We start from the raw sequence: 17,708 nt of genomic DNA on the forward strand, positions 1-17,708 counted from the left end.
TGGGGAGAGGAGATGGCCTCAGCTGGTTGGGCCGCATCACGGTGTCTGCGGCGATCCAGTGGGATTTTGTGGTGGCGTCTTGGGGAAACGGTGATCCTGGAGGCAGGAGGAGAGAGGGGCTTGGGCCTGCAGTGGTTGGTGTCCTGTGCTGAGACTGGTTGAGGGGCTGTCAGATTGTTTGTAGGCGGAGCCATAGTGAGAAGGGAAGCCTGGGAGGGTGAGGAGCTTGATTGGCCCTGGATGTGCATCTGACGTTGCCGTGCTTACGTCAGACGCACGTTTTGACGCAGGGCCTGGGGGTTCCTTGTGTCAGGGGAACTGGCTCAGTTTAAATTATAGAGCCGGTTCCGAAGTGAAAATAGAACCGATGTGGGACAGGAGGAGTATGGGAGAAGTGCTCCGGTGCACTCTCCCATTGTTTTTATTTTGTTTTAATAAGTGCCGGCTTCAAAGTTAGTGCTGCACGCGCTGAAGGGAGAGAAGGACAGAAGGTGAGCTCGAGCCAGATGCCGGCTCGTGATAGAGCTGAGCAGGAGGCTCGTGCCAGAAATTAAAAAAAGAAGATTTTCCGGTTTTAGGGGCTCAAAGGTACCAAGAATTGTATTAATCTTAAAATTGCTTAAAGGTATATGTTCACAAATTGTTTCTTATAATTTAAAAGTGCTATATTTGTGTTTAGAGGGTTTTATTGTAATTGAAGCTCGTGGTTAGGGCTCGGGGAGTGATGTTTGTCAGTTGGGTGGGTATTTAGTTACTGGAAGGACGTATGTGACTGTGTCCATCCATAAAAGTTAAACAAATCACTTAAAATTGAGAAAAAGACTATAATTTGTGACTCTGATTGGTGTGTTTATGTAAATAATAGTGGTAGTTAAAAGAGCCCGCGGTTGATTTTGGCTCTGAAGTGTATGAGTGAGAGACTGAGCTTTGAGGTAGCTTACTGAGTTTAAATGTTTTTTATTAATATAACTCAGTTCTGCAAGGCTCAAACTAACAAAAATATTTATTTGGAATTTGTGTGACTTTAAAGTTCATCAAATCCATTCAAAACGGAACTAGGGCACAGAGTTGTTTAAATTGAACAGCTGACTCTGTGTCTAAATATTTAAGTCGGCTGTTCTTCTTTAAACGAAATTGAGTAGAAGCTCATATATAAATAGTGATGTGTCTTTAAAGATTTCAGAGAAAATTAATAAATTAAAACTTGCAGTTCTTATAATTCCTTTTGAAGAGTAAGTTATTGAGGGTGGGCTAAAGCGTAGGGACTCTTAATTATATTTTTATTTTTCTGGGATAGCTAGTAATAGGAGAAGTATTATACAAGCTCATAAATAGGGAATACGTTTTCTCCCTTTAAGTTAGAGTAGTAGGTGTTTGGATCCAATCCACTATCAAGCTTATACTAACCAGAGAAGACGGTACCCAACGAAAAGAAAGGCCAAGAAAGAAGATCTATATAAGAAAGCTAGAAGACCAGCTAAGTTAACCAAAGAAAATTTTTTTTGCAATAGAGAAAAAGTACCAGACAAACAAATACCATAAAAAGGTTATATACTTGCCTGATTCAGCTGAATTAACTGGACTGCCTATAAAACAACAATAAATACACAAAGTATCATCCTTATGATCTAATCTTATTTGTAATATGTTAATGGGAAAAGTTATGTAATATATATTCATACTTATCTGACAAACGTTTTCTTTGTGGAAAATGCTTTATGATTTTCTTGTTATACCAATACTTGAAATCTACATAGAACAATAAGTGTTAAATTTTAATTTATAACTCATTTTCATCTCTGAGTTAAATTTTTTTTAGAACATTTCCTACCCTTGCGTATCTTATCTCCCATTTTAGGTTTAACTCATCTGAGGTAAACTTATTGGTACAGTAGGGTGAGATTAAACTGTTAAGAGTGAGCTCACATTTTTTATTTTTGTTATTAAATCAGTTCATACTTTATTATTCAGCAACGTGCTTCATAAAGGTCAAAAACAATCACACTATTTCTTTCAAGTAGAAATTACCCAACGGGGCCCATTTCACCATTCATATGTCTTCCTCAAAATCTTTCAAGAAGGGTGGTCCACCACCCAGTGGCGTAGCTAGGGTAGTTGACACCCGGGGCCGGTCATTTTTTAACACCCCCCCCCCCCCCCAAAATCCAGTACTAGGCATACCGAGAATCCAAAACACTCAGGACCTATAGCGCAATTCTACCATCCATAAGCAGTCATTCTACAAGTCACACCAAGCATCTTAAACGCTACAGTGAGCACTAGAAAATCAGTTCACCTATTGTAAAACGAAAACCACAGATTAGTACAGATCGTCGATCCTGCACAGTCAATGCCCAACCGAAAGCCATGTCTTTTTCACAAACACCGATACACCCTAATCCACTATAGAATAAGTAATCATAAACTTTCTATTTAGACAAAAATTTAAACTGAACCCCTGCTGCCAGACTCTGCATACAATGCAACACCACAGAAACAGAAAATGTCCCCTAGTACTTTGCAAATATAAATTTGAAAAACTAACAAAATCCAATCACCACTTTACAAATTAACAAATAGAAATAAAACAAATATAGAAAATAAAATACCATTTTATTGGACTAATAAATTTAGCTTTCAGAGGCCAAAACCTCCTTCCTCAGGTCAATACAGTATAGTGCTGTTATAGTATCCTATCCTGACCTGAGGAAGGGGGTTTTGTTTTCTGAAAGTTAAGTCAAAATGTATTAGTCCAATAAAATGATTACCTTATTTATATGTTCTATTTATAAACATTTATAACACATAAACACAGATACAATACTATACCTAAAGCAAAAAATATATATTTTATTTACAGTTTGTTGTCTCTGGTTTCTGCTTTCCTCATCTTCTTTTCACTGTCTTCCTTCCATCCAGCATCTGTCTTCGCTCTTCTCTGAAATCCAGTGTCTGCCGTCTCTAATGTCCCTTCCATCCAGTGTCTGCCCTCTCTCTCTGCCCCTTCCATCCACCGTCTGCCCCTCTTTCTGTCTCCCCCTTCCACCACCATCTGCCCTTTCTCTCTGCCCCTTCGATCTCGTCTGCCCTCCCTCTCCCATCCATCCAGGTGTCTGCCCTCCCTCGCTCCCCCCCTTCCATCCAGGGTCTGTCCCCTCTCTCTGCCCCCTCTTTCCACCTGCACCTAGTTCCAGGTTCCAGCCCACATCTCCCACCTGCCACCCTTTCAGCCCCACTATCCCACCAGTCCCCAGCCCTTTTCTCCCATCAGACCTGGGCTTCAGCCCCAGCCACTTCTCCCTGTCCCCTTTTCAGCCCCTAGTTTCAACCCCAGCCCTTTTCTCTCACCAGTCCCGAGCTTCAGCCCCAGCCAGTTCTCCCCTGTCCCCTTTAAAGCCCCAGTCCCCACAGTTTCAGCCCCTGCCCCTTTTCAGCCCCCAGTTCCAGACCCCTTTCTCCATGAGCACTTCCCTCCCCAGTTCCCTTATCCCCTCTGAACTCCCCCACCCCTCCCCCAATCCCCTTCTCACCTCTGAGTACCCTTCTGAGCTCCCCCAAACTCCCCAATCCCCTCTGAGCACCCCCACCCTCTCCAATCCCCTTCTCCCCTCTGAGCACCCCTTCTCTGAACTCCCCCACCCCCTCTCCAATCCCCTTCTCCCCTCTGAGCTCTCCCCCCCGACCTAGTCCCGTCCCCCCTCCATTGAGAGCCACAGAGCCCTCTTCTCCTGCCACCGCCTGCCTTTTTCTTTTCTTTTCTTTTTTTTTTTAAATCCGTGCAACCACGCAGGCAGCGCTTCGCGTCTGCCCTGCGTGTGCTGTGAAAGAAGTAAATCGCCAGCGCTGGCTTCGGGCCTTCCCTCGATGTCCCGCCCTCGAGGAAATAGTAAGTTACCTCACAAGAGGGCGGGACATCGAGGGAAGGCCCGTAGCCGGCGCTGGCGATTTACTTCTTTCACAAAACACGCAGGGCAGACGCGAAGCGCTGCCTGCGTGGCTGCATGGATTTTAAAAAGAAAAGAAAAGAAAAAGGCAGGCGGTGACAGGAGAGAGACGTGACGGAGCACCCCCCCACCCGCGGACACCGGGCGGACCGCCCCCACCACCCCGCCCTTGGTACACCACTGCCACCACCATATTATAATCATACACTTCTGTTCTAGAACCATATGATTCCAGAACATATGGAGGTGGAATATGCTTCTTAGAAGATTGCCTACTCCTGAGGAATATACGTTCAACATCTGATAGTAACAGAATCCAGGTTGAAGGCACGTTTTGATAGTGGACCCTTTTTGAAAAATAGAAAATTGGATTCATAATTGGAACTGTTGGTTGCTTGGATAAATGTCTCCACGTTAAGAATTTGGAGTGACTGGCCAATGAGATAAGTGTTGTGTTCCATTTACCACATATTGACATGCAATATATATTAACATACAATAATAATAAGGGACACAAGGTGCGCAATGATAAGTGGCCATAATTATTTTAATATTTTTTTTATATTGATATAACCATGAGTTATTTGCTGAGCACATTACACAATTTTTAAATAAAAATGTCTTTGACTGGAAATATTTCACCTGGTATAGTATGTTGTACATGTTTGTGAACCAGGGATTGCATTTATAAGAATTGTTGGAATATTGAGACTCTCAGGTTTATTAGTAGTCATAAAATTTTAAACAGAATTATGAGATGATTGTTGTTTTTCTACATGTATTTATTAGAAACAGGAGATGGAATATGGTCTGGTTTCAGTAATGAGAATACGCCAGCTTTCTTTAACTGGTCGGATGGATCCATGGTTGATTTTACATATTGGGATCAAAATGAACCCAATGTTCCCTACAACAGTACTCCTAATTGTGCGTCATTTTCAGGAGAGGTAGGTATCGCCTTAATGTTTCAGTATTTTCTCATTTTTATTGGAAAGTCTTGCACATCTACAAGAGACCTTCTGTCTTTAAATTCTGCAAAAAAAGAAAAATAGATAGTAATACCCCCATCTTTCCCTTATTTTGTATTTTGATCTTTTCCAAACCCGTGCTTAAAGGTTTCATGAAAAGTCAGGTACTGTTAGGTTCCTCCCCAAAACCGAATATTAAGTTGCCACCCGAGACAGTGAAGGATGAAGTGACTTGCCCAAAGACAGATGGAGAATTAGGATTTGAGCCCTGGCTTTCCTGGTTCTGAGCCCATTGCTTTAACCAGTAGGCTGCTACACCACTTCTGATAGGTCACCAAAGCATTGCCCACCAGCTGTTTATGCATGACTAGTCTGTGGAGATATTCATATATTGCCATGAAAACTAGGCATTCCTTTGTGAAAATTTCTACTCTTTATTGTTAAATAGTAATCTTTGTTTTGTTTTGCTTTGCCAAAAATTTAAATGGGTAAAATTTGCAGGAAAACAAATGGCGACAATTTCTTCTGAAGCTTTTTCTTGGCTTTCACTCTTTTTCCTTTCTTGAAGTGAAAATCGTGAGACTTCACAAACTTCAGCAGTTTTTTTTTTTTTGTGTGAAAATTTTCTTACAGCAAATATTTTCTGAAATACGCATTTCCAAAATGACATTTTAGTTTTCACTGTGGCTGCATTTCAATTAAAAATTTTAATTGTGATTAATCACACAATTAAAGGACTGATAACCTCCTGCTCTCAGGTTCAACATCTCTCCCCATCTCCCTTCCCTCTACTCTCAGTTACGTTATCTCTTGTTCTCTCCCCTCCCTGTCCCTCCCTTCTTCCAGTTTCTATCTCTTTCTTCCCTTCTCCACCTCCCCCCAAGTCAACATTTTTTCCTCCCCTCCATTTCCAGATCCAACATCGTTCTCCCTTCCTCCTTCCCCTCTCCTGGTGTGCAGTCTAGCATATTTCTATCCCAGCCTGGGGTTCGGCATTTCCCCCCCCCCCCCCCCCCCCTTTTCAGGTCTACCTTAAAGTTGGTCTTGTTTTGGTTCCTGTAAACAGCAGCAATGCACATACACTGCAAAACTTTGTCTGATCCAGTCCTTCCCATGTGGAAACAGGAAGTGACGTCAGAGGTAAATGCATTTTTAGATCACCACATGTACTTTAATTAATTGTGCATGGTGATCTCCATTTCCAAATAGAAACCACCATAGAGGGGGCATTTTCGAAAGAAACGTCTGTTGGAATTTGGATGTCTTTGTAAAACATCCAAATTCAGAGGTGGGGAACAGGTCATTTTCGAAAAAAGTTGGACGCCCATCTTTGTTTTCGAAAATACCAAGGACGTCCTTGGATTTGGACGTCCAAGTCTAAAATGTCCAAAGTCGAGCCATTTAGACGTGGGAGGAGCCATTATTTGTAGTACACTGGTCCCCTTGACATGCCAGGACAGCAGTAGGGCACCCTAGGGAGCACTGCAGTGGACTTCATAAATGCTCCCAGGTACACAGCTCCCTTACCTTGTGTGTTGAGCCCCACAAAACCCACTACCCCCAACTGTACACCACTACCATAGCCCTTACGGGTGAAGGGGGGCACCTATATGTGGGTACAGAGGGTTTCTGGTGGGTTTTGGAGGACTCGCTCTTTCCTCCACAAATGTAACAGGTAGGGGGGTATGGGCCTGGGTCCACCTGTCTGAAATGCACTGCACCTACTACTAAACTACTCCAGGGATCTGCGTGCGCTGTCATGGACCTGAGTATGACATCTGAGGCTGGCAAGTAATATTTTTAATGATGTTTTTTTAGGGTGGGAGGGGGTTAGTGACCACTGGGGGAGTAACGGAAGTCATCCCCGATTCACTCCAGTGGTCAGCTGGTCATTTCGGGCACCTTTTTGCGCCTTATTCGTAATAAAAACAGGTCCAGGTGAAAACGTCCAAGTTCTAGTCATGGACGTTTTTGCTTTTTTCCATTATGGCTCAAAGACGTCTCAAGTCTTAGGCACGCCCAAGTCCCACCTCGAACACACCTCCGATACACCCCCTTGAGATTTGGACATCCTTGTGACAGACTTCTGACAAAGACGTCCAAAATCGGGTTTTGATTATACCGATTTTGACATCTCTGTGAGAAAGATGTCCAAGTGCCAATTTATGTCACTTTTTGGATGTCCATGTCTTTTGAAAATGAACCTGATAGTCATACAGTAGATAATGGCTGATAGGAAGATGTACAAGCAAGTCTCATCCAAATAGACTTTGTGAAATGATGGGATGTCAAGCAAACATTGCCCTTTTGATCTTAACATCCACAAGGGACAATATAGCTTCAGTGAGGTAGAGGTACATCCTGGAATCTCATTGTTCAGAGCTTTTTGCATCAACATAATAATCTTAAACTGTTTCGCAGGCTTGAGATGCTTAGATACTAACAGCCCAAGATTTCTCTCTTGGTCTGTGCCCATCAGCCTCTCCTCTTCTGTTGCATACATTTCATTTGGATTTGTGCACTTCAGATATATTATTCTGAACTTCTCTGCATTTAAGGTTAACTGTCAAGCATTTGACTAGTCTTATTTCCCTCAGAGGTTACTACTCTGTTGCAGTTTTTGTTATCTACAAAAAGGCAAATATCACTCACAAAGATTGATCCTAGGACGATTCTGTTCAGTCTCGGCATTTCACTGCTCATGTTTCTTTCCTCTTTGTGAGTTCCATTTACCACTACCCTCCATTGTCTGACAATCAACTAGTTTCTAATCTACTCTTTCACCTTGAAACCCACCCCCAGGCTTCTCAGCATATTAATAAGCCGCCTATAAGGAACAATATCAGAGGTCCTGCTGAAATCCAAGTTGATCATGTCCAATGCCTGCCCTAAGTCAAAGAAACCAATCTGTGCCAGATGAACCTATCTGCCTCTGGTTATAAACCATACTTGATCCTAAAATATACAGTTTTCCTTCTAGAACTGAGCTTGCAGCCCAGACTGCAAGTCTCATGGGCAGTATTAAAGTTGCTCTCAGTGTACCTTAAGAATAAGTTATACAAATCGGAGTCAATCAAGTCCCCTCCTCCTGGTTTAAGTTTTTTTTCTGGTGCTTTTGGCATTATGTTGTAGTAAGGAGAGAATATTTCTTCTACTTTGGTATTACTTTGGTATATTATTGTATTATCTTGCTTAGTATATGTAATATGTGTCTGTTTTTGTAGAATGCCAAGAATTAATTAGTGGATTGATAGTATATGAATGCTTTTAAATAAATGATATAGAAAGCATCCTGCCTTATATTATACAAGTATTTCACTAGCAGTATATTCTGAAACAAAGAGAAAAAGGAGGTACAGTATTACAATAAATGTTTGGATTTTCTTTTGGCGCTTTCCTAATTTTCCTTCTTTTGTAACAGTCTGGCCGATGGAAGATAAAGCCTTGTGATGAGAAATTGAAGTACATATGCAAGAAAAAAGGAGTGTTTCAAAATGAAACACAGTCCGATGACGGATGTCCCCAGAAAGAGGTAAAGGTTGCTGCTAAAATTGTAAATGTTATCCATGGACAATATCTCAGGTTTCAAGGAGCATTTTTTTGTGGGTCACTCATAAAAATTGTCATTACATTCAGTGATGCCAGTCCGTCTTTGATGTTAGCACACCTGTTCCTACTCCTCAGTTAATATGAGCTGAAATGAGTAACATGTTTTTAATGTTCTGCTTATGGGCCAGCCAACAAAAGACTGCTGATGCCAAGATAGATTTTTGAAAAACCAAGATAACCTGCAGGATAATGCGAGTTTTGTTCTGCCATGACACACACCGGTCTTTTTACAGCATAGGCAGCGGAATGGGGTGGGATGCTCAACACAGTTTGGTAGAGGGGTCAGCCGTGTTATTGTGCATAGCATGAGAAGCTATTGACGCCCTTCTCCTTGCGGTGATGATCCTAAGCAGTAACATATCATTTGTTTTCTGTTCCTGTTTTTCTTGCGTTTCTGTAGACCTGGAAGAGACATGGAAACTTCTGCTACAAGGTAGACCTGAATGAGGCTTCATTTGGACCTCAGTGTAATCTGACTGTGATGAACAGGTATTGAAATCTTTGCAGAATATTGGAGTATTTCATTTTGAAAAATATACATATACTAGCCTCGAATACACAGTCTAATAAATCTCCAAAACTACACGAATATGAGTCACTCCCAATACTGAGCAAGCTCCTTCATTGTGTGGCACCCCCAGTTATTTTGAAATGTCAGTACCTATGCCTTTATGCAGATACCATTGTGTGTACATGCCTGTCTACACACCCTATCAGATGCAGTACTGATCCACGAAGGCTATGCAGTATATCAAATTGTAATAAATTGTAAAAACTATGAACACTGTAGGCCTTCACCTTTCTAGGGACTACATTGTTCTCATAATGTTTTTAGTACATGCCATGACTGTTGTGTTCAAATTACCTGTGAAGGTAGGAATTATTTCTTTGCATATTTACTACTGCTACTACTAATCATTTCTTTAGCGCTACTGGATGTATGCAGCGCTTTACACATTATATGCAGGTACTTTCTGTCCCTAGGTGGCTCACAATCTAAGTTTTTGTACCTGAGGCAATGGAGGGTTAAGTGACTTGCCCAAGGTCACAAGGAGGTGCAATGGGAATCAAACCCAGTTTGCCATGATCAAAGACCACTGCACTAACCATTAGGCCACTCCTCTATTGATGAGCATTGGGAGCACCTAACCTGCCAGATTCTGGGAGTACATTTAATACTGAGGAGGCATCATTCTCTTTTGACTTAGTCGATAGGACTCCGTTGGATAGAACATTGACTGATATAGAATCTGTTTGAGTTTGTTTGGCACCAGCATTTGATATCATGCTGTAGGAAGAGCAAAACGGGGGAAAAAACTTCCACAACAATAAAACGGTGGAAAAGAGGGTGGAAGACACCAACTATGTAGTTCCAAAAGGACAACCAAGGACAAATCCAGAAGTCCAAAAGTTTCAAAAGTAAAAAACATTATTCTCCAAGATACATAAAATGCATAGACAATCTTGACCCAACATGGGCCGTGTTTCGGTTGCAAATGGCTTCCTCAGGTGTCTAGATGCAGCACAAAAGCAAGTGCGGAATGAAAAGTCCCTTAGGACCGCTCCATGAAGTCTTCTAAACAATGAACTAGAGTGGAGGGCAGTGCTGTATTGGCACCAGAACAGCACATGTTGGGACAAGATTGTCTACGCATTTTATGTATCATGGTTGGCATATTCCACCCTTTTTTTTCATGCATGGGGAAGAAACACATCGAAACTCATTGGAGCATGCTGCTGGGAGCATCTGAAGAGTAGCAATGGCCATTTCTTCAGAGCACCCCAAAACAGAGAAATACTTAACCTCCTCAATATCTGATGAGGCATAACATGTGTTTTTGCCTCCAACGCAGTCTTTTTATCAGAGTCTCTCTTTGCCTTCCTTTATCAGTGCTTTGCATTTGACATCATTCCTTGTACCATTTCTTATTATTTTTAGTCGCATCCTCCTATTTTCTGAAGGATTTTCTTTTAGCTCTATTAGCCTCCTTTACCTTGCTTTTTAACCATGCCGGCTGTCGTTTGGCCTTCCTTCCTTCTTTTTTAATACATGGAATATAACTGGCCTGGGCTTCCAGGATGGTATTTGTGAACAGCATCCACGCCTGATATAAAGTTTTGACCTTTGCAGCTGCTCCTCTAAATTTTTTTTTTTGACCATTCTTCTCAATTTATTATAGTCTCCTTTTTAAAAGTTAAATGCTAACATATTGGCTTTCGTGTGTTTACTTACTGCAAAGCTGATATCAAATCTGATCATATTTTGATCATTGTTATCAAGCGGCCCCAGCACCATTACCTCCTGCATCTGACCGATTGCTCCACTAAAGACTAGGTCTAGAATTTTTCCTTCTCTTGTTGGCTCCTGTACCAGCTGCTCCATAAAACAGTCCTTGGTATGCCCTGATGTTACATTTACTCAGTCAATATCGGGGTAATTGAAATCGCTCGTTGTTATTGTATTCCCCAGTTTGTTAGCCTCCCTAATTTCTGAAACTATTTCTACATCTGTCTGTTTATCCTGACCAGGTGGATGGTAGTACACGCCTATCATTATCCTTTTCCCCTTTACACATGAGAAATGCCATATACCAGCTGACAATCACTCCCACGTCTTTTGTTTTGGCATCTTCCGCCTAAGTTTCCAGTAGATTTGTCTTTTTCAAGACAAAAGGTGTTTACCCCCACTGGATGATTGTTTTCTTTGGATACAGATACCACTATTTAGACCCCTGGTGCAGGTGTTTCTAGCTGAAACACGGACCTTTTGAGTCTGATTAATAAAGTACAGTTGAGACGCCCCATATCTTGAAGGCTCCTTGCGCTTCTTTGGCTGTTTGCTTTTGTGCCTTTGGATTCCATTTCCTGTGTTTTGCGTTCAGCAAATTGGCTAAGGCAATTTGTACTGTAGTGCTTGCTGGCGGGACTGCAGAAACTAAGACTTTGAGAATAAAACTGGATTGCCCTATTGGGTAATGAAAACAGGTCCTAGCCAGTCAAACCTGCCCAGGGACAAAACAATGTGTGTTCATGATTTCTAAACTAAAGAGGAGATATTGGCAAAGGTATAGAACCATATAATTTGGAAGGCCACAAAATCTCTCTGCAATTCTCTTTGTGGTGCAACGGAGGAGATGGATAAAACCAATAACTGACAGGTTGCAGGAGAAGAGACTGAGATACCAGTGGTTGCATCCATTTGGAATTAGCTTTACTGTGCAAGGAGCGGCATACTTGGCCAGGTCTTATAAGATGGCCAGAGGCAGCCCAAGGCAATCTGCCACCAGAGGCAGGGATAAGATGCCGCCCCGCCCCTGCCCAGCAACAGTCTAGCATCTCCCTCTTTCCCTCAAGCTTCTTCCCTTCATTTACCTTCTTTTTTTCTTTTCCAAAAGGCGACAGCAGCAGCGAGTTCCATAGGCTGCCCTGCCTCCAGCACTTGCCTCTTTGCTCTACTGCATTCCGCCTCCTGATGAAACAGGAAGTTATGTCAAGAGGCGGGCCACAGTAGGGAGGAAAGAGGCCTGTGCCGGCGACAGGGCAGCCTTTGGGAATTGCTGCCGCCTGTTGGAAAAGAAAAAAAGAAGGTAAATGCAGTGAAGAGGATTGAGGAAGGAGGGGGGAGATGCTGCTCCATGGAGAGTGCCCCCACCTCAGTTGGCCTAATGGTAGGGCCACCTCTGAAGATGGCTATCCAAAAGGTGGAGGAGGTATCCTTGGGAGTTATTGAGGTAATATTGGTGGAAGTGGGGAAATCTAGAGATATTCTGGAACAACAATATGACAGAGTAATGCAGAAGGATCTAGATTGCACCAAGCCAGTGTGGAAGAGGAAGTGCAGACTAAAAAGCCCGAAAATTGTTGAAGAAGAGCATCAAGAAATAGTTATTGTGGCATACTCATGGACCCAAAGATTTGGCGGTGGGGATTTGTGTGACTGAGGAATCGATGCAGAAAAGTCCCCGGAAAGAACCGCTCGCTATCTCCACCTTGGTAAAAATTCTATTTAAAAAAAGCATACAAATGAGCTGCATGGACTTCTACCATGCAGCTCAGTAGGGAAGGTGCCAGGACATGCACATAGCAGTCAGTCGGTAAGCGTGGCTGCTATGTGCATTCCCTGACCGTGCCTCCACAGTGTTTCACACACACGCGGCTGTGACGTTTATGGAATGGTTTCAGCGGTATCTAGCTTTTACAAATGGAAGTTACCTGAAGGAGAAAACTAAAATATGTTCTTCTCTTTGGATACATCTAGAAAATATGATGGAGAAAACGGTGCCTCAGACAGTGGAGGTATGTCTATTGGATAATGTTTGACCTTGAATGCAAACAATGAATCATTAACTTTTTCTTTGCAAGGCTTGTTTGATTGCCAAGAAATGCATTCTCCTTAATGTAGGATTTTCTGTGCATGGAGAAATTGTCTGTAGCTCATGCTGGGGAGAGGGCAATATGTAAAGTTTTGAGCATTTGGAATCTGTTCTTGAATTCTTTGACAATGTGTATGCATAGTGTACTTTTAAATTCACACTTGGTACAATAATGTAGAAGTGGGGAGGGCTTCATTTGGGATTGTTTGAAGGATGTTCAGTATTGGAGAAAAAGTTTTTCTGGTTTACTCAATGTGGCTGTTTGTTTCTAGAGTAGAGGAGTAGCCTAGTGGTTAGTGCAGTGGACTTCAATTCTGGGTTTGATTCCCACTGCAGCTCCATTCCTTTTCCCTTTATTGTGATATCTTGGCTGTATGTGTTATAATTCAGGTTTTTCCATAAAGAAGCACATCGCATTTGCAAAGCCAAAACATCATATGAGGATGATGCACCAGTACTTTTTAGCTGTCAAATTGGCTACTAAAATTTTAATGAAGAATAGTTTAATATTTGGAAGTAGTCTTATTACTAGAATGCAATTTGCAATTTCTGATTATTCCCAGTAATTCCAAGAGCATTCAGAACAAAGATAGTAACTGCATTCAAAAAAACAAGCAATGATCTCATTTCCAAATGCATACATTAACACACAATATGAGAACAAAAATCCAGAATAACAAGTATTTGATGAATGGCTCCTAAAACTTGATAAAGATGATTGGGAAATATCAAAATGCTGCAATACTGTTTTGAAAAATGTTTGAATTGTATCTACTTACTTTCCCTAAATGACAGCATAGCTTAGACAAGTCAGTTTTCTTTGCACAAAATTGATGACACATTTGATCTCAATAAAGCAGTCTTACAGAAGATCAAAAATTAGTACCGATTCAATAAAACATGAAAATGATGGCTGCATACTTTGTGGGGAAATTCAGGTACATAATTTAACAGCAACAATGATGGCTGCATACAAACTCAAGGTTTGATGGTCAGTTGTCACATGTTACTATGAAATCTCATTCCAAAAAAGTACTGCATAAAGGTACCAGATTGGACTTGGTAAATATCCTGATTACCATCGATGCAGCAATTTTCACTGGTACTTGTACAAGAGAAACCAATGTGTTTTCCTTCCCAGAATTTCATTAATGTGGTTAGATTCAATCTCAAATTCCAACTGACCAGAAAAAAACTCCCTGTAATACTTTATGCAGTACCAATCAGCAAATCTCAGGGACAAACCTTTGACCAAATAGCTTTCTGAATCCCACAGGCCTGTATACACATATGGTCTTACATTTCAAGGATTAAGTATTCAGCTCTGTAAAGGTTTTCAGACAAGTGTATTACTACAGACCCTGTATTTCCAGAAATAAACCCTCTTGGCACGTAAGAAACTGTGTTGCATCTTTATGCCAACATCCCCACATCACTATCCAGCTTATTTTCGAAAGAGAGAAACGCCTATAGTGCGACCTAAATCGGGAGATAGACGTTTGTCTAGAAAGGCGCCCAAATCGGTATAATTGAAAGCTGATTTTGGGCGTTTCCTACTGCACTCCGTCGCGGAAACGAATAAAGTTGACGGGGGCGTGTCGGAGGCGTGGTGGAGGCGGAACTGGGGCGTGGTTATCAGCCGAGGAGAGATGGGCGTCTTTAGCTGATAATCGGGAAAAAAAAAGGCGTTTTTACCGCGATTTTGGGTCACTTTTTTTGGACCCTTTTTTTTTCACGAACAAGTCCCAAATAATTGCTCCAACTGCCCAGATGACCACTGGAGGGAATCTGGGATGACCTCCCCGGACTCCCCCAGTGGTCACTAACCCCCTCCCACCAAAAAAACCCCACTTTAAAAACTTTTTTTCCAGCCTGTATGCCAGTCTCACATGTCGTACCCACCTCCATGACAGCAGAATGTGTTCGATCCTGTCACAGCCTTTCCCTGGGTCAGATGTGGCTCTCGGGTGCACTACAGGGTCACATCAGCATTGCATTGTGGTGGGTGTAGGGTATTGGGCTCTGTGATTTCATTAGCTTGTGTTACAGTCTCACGATGTTGGTAGTTGGTAGGCTCTTCTCCCATGGTGCTTTTCCCCCTGCCTACTGGGTCAGAGTGTGCCCTGTTGTGTTTCCTGTTGTAGTCCATGCGGTAGTGGCCATTTTTGTAAGCTAGTTTTAGTTCCCTTTCCTGTGTTAGCCACGTTAGACAACTTAGTTCTTCCCTTGAATGTGGCTGAAAGAGGGCATTGAACAGCATTCTGCCAGCTCTGACCTACTGCTCATCTCAGTACCAGGGAGACTCGTTGCCAGTGGGGCACAACCTCTGATCTGCAGTTAACTGTGAGTAAAGGTGGTTAGTCCAATAAAGGACGTTTTCAGAGAGATTAGTCTTCAGGTGTCAACTGGTGTGCAAATCTTATATAGCAGCAACCAGTCCTAGAGGCCTGCGTGTATGCAGGTCCCTGGAGCACTTTTAGTGGGTACCGCAGTGCACTTCAGCCAGGTGGCCCCAGGCCCATCCCCCCCCCCCCCCCCCCCCCACCTGTAACACTTGTGCTGGTAAATGGGAGGCCTCCAAAACCCACTGTACCCACATGTAGGTGCCCCCTTCACCCCTAAGAGCTATGGTAGTGTTGTACATTTGTGGGTAGTGGGTTTTGGGGGAGGGGGGTTGGGAGCTCAGCACCCGTGGAAAGGGAGCTATGCATGTGGGAGCTTTTTCTGATGTCCACAGCACTGACCTAGGGTGCCCAGTTGGTGTCCTGGTATATCAGGGGGGCCAGTGTACAACGAATCCTGGCCCCTCCCACGACCATATGGCTCGGATTAGGGCGTTTTTGAGCTGGGCGTTTTTAGTTTCCATTATCGCTAAAAAAAACAAACAAACGCCCAGCTCAAAAATGTCCATTTTTTCGAAAATACGGTTCGGCCCGCCCCTTCACGGACCCGTTCTCTGAGATAAACGCCCATGGAGATAGGCGTTTCCGTTCGATTATGCCCCTCCACATAAATCATCGCCTCACCACACCGTTCACAACCCACAAGCATGCCACTGATCATAGGCAAGTTAATAACTGAACAATAATCTATGTAGAAAACATATGTTATGAAAAAGCCTCTAAAAATACAAATACAACCCATGATGACATACTCGTCATTGATATTAAACAGATTTCAGATAGTTACTCATTACTTATCTAAAATAAATTGTTCATTTCAGATTTGAGCAAGAATTTATAAATGGATTGATCAGGAAAGCCGGTAATGCAGAGGGAAAGTATTACTGGATAGGCTTACGAGATGTAAGTTCTACAGGAGAGTACACTTGGGTGAATACTGGAGGAACACAGGAAAATGTCACTTACATGAACTGGAATTATCTCGAACCAGGTAAAAATCACCTATTGTTTAGATATATTTAAATTTTAAATGCAGAGTGGAGGATAATACTTTACTGGCCAATACTGGGGCCTTTTTCATGCAGTGTTATGACACCTATTGCACAATCTCTTCTGTTATAGAATTTCCCATTCCTGATGGATTTATGGGAATGTAGCATCCCTGTTTGTACCACCTCCTGCTTCTGATGGGGCTGAGTGGCCATTCTGCTTTCAGCCTTGCAGCTTTATGTGCTGCTTGGAACACTTGCCAACTCCTTGGGAGTCCACTGTCTCCTCCCTTCCCTTATTGACCACCCAGTCTGTCTTTGCTCCTTGCTCTCCCTTCCCCTCATCATCATCCACACATCATAACTGGACTACCTCATTTCTCTCCTCTATTAGTCTGCCAGACTGTTGTGACCATAATCAGTTCTGTCAGCACTATAAGGGTCAGGGGCTGAAGAATTGCAACAAGAGGGGCTTTGTTTCTGGAGACAGCAGTGATAAAGGAGATGGGGGAGGAAGACCATGGCAGGCAACAATCAGAGGGAGCAAGGGATTTGACACAGTGCTAGGAGGGGAAGATTAACAAGGGGCAGAGATGGAGGAAATGGGGAGAGTGATAAATTGGAGGTGAGGATGAAAAGTAAAGTGTGACAGTTAAGAGATCTTTAAGAGGGAGACAAACTGAAGGGTATAGATGAGACCATAAAGCAAAATTATTAAAAGTGGTAGAAATAAAAAGATGAATGATTCAGAAGGACATAAGGTAAGGAATTGTTTTAAAGGGATATATTTAAAATATTAATTTATGCAAATATGCCATAGAATCTGAAGTTTTGCCATAGAGTTTTTAAAATTCCTGCTGCAGAATCTTACCATGAGATGAAGAGACCCATGGAACTTGAGCGTCATGAATTTCTTCCTGACTGCTAATTCTTTTAAATTTGGCTGATGTCTTTCTTAGGCATCATTGCTTTGTGATCTTGAGGTATTAGGGCTTGTATGTTTAATGCTAAATGCAAATAACAGTGAGTATGGGGAGATTTGATGCTTATGGATGCTAGAAAATGGAAGAGAACCTGGTTTTGCATTGAATATTAATTTTGTAAGAGGTGAAAAGAAATTGACGGATGAATAGCCTACCAGCAGAGGGAGCAGTATAGAATTGGGACATGCCTGAGACAGATGGAGAGCAGTTACATGTTCAGCTATCTAAAACAGGAGAAATTTCAAATGGGCAGAATGGATAGACCAACTGGTTTTTCTATCATTTATTATGATGCTATATCTGTTCTTTCTGAACATGATAGGTAGTTTGTGTGACTAGTAATTATTTAAACAATAAGAACGGTGCTGGTGGAGGAAATGGTCATTGGTCTGAATGGCTGCTTAAGTCTTCAGTTCTCTGCTGCTTCAGCTTAATCTGTA

The 17,708-nt window shown here is 42.3% G+C and overlaps 1 protein-coding gene across 1 annotated transcript in view; it reads left to right on the forward strand.

Moving 5' to 3' along the window:
• The window catches only part of LOC115475119 (lymphocyte antigen 75-like), a gene marked incomplete at its 5' end in the record, with an annotated part of 231,824 nt that overhangs the window by 23,029 nt on the left and 191,087 nt on the right, over positions 1-17,708 (forward strand). Inside the window, 4 exon segments of the mRNA XM_030210860.1 lie at positions 4,734-4,891; positions 8,334-8,444; positions 8,922-9,010; positions 16,118-16,287. Coding sequence (XP_030066720.1) covers positions 4,734-4,891; positions 8,334-8,444; positions 8,922-9,010; positions 16,118-16,287 — 528 coding nt within the window.

The sequence above is a fragment of the Microcaecilia unicolor genome, chromosome 7 (assembly GCF_901765095.1).
Source record: "Microcaecilia unicolor chromosome 7, aMicUni1.1, whole genome shotgun sequence".
NCBI lineage: Eukaryota > Metazoa > Chordata > Amphibia > Gymnophiona > Siphonopidae > Microcaecilia > Microcaecilia unicolor.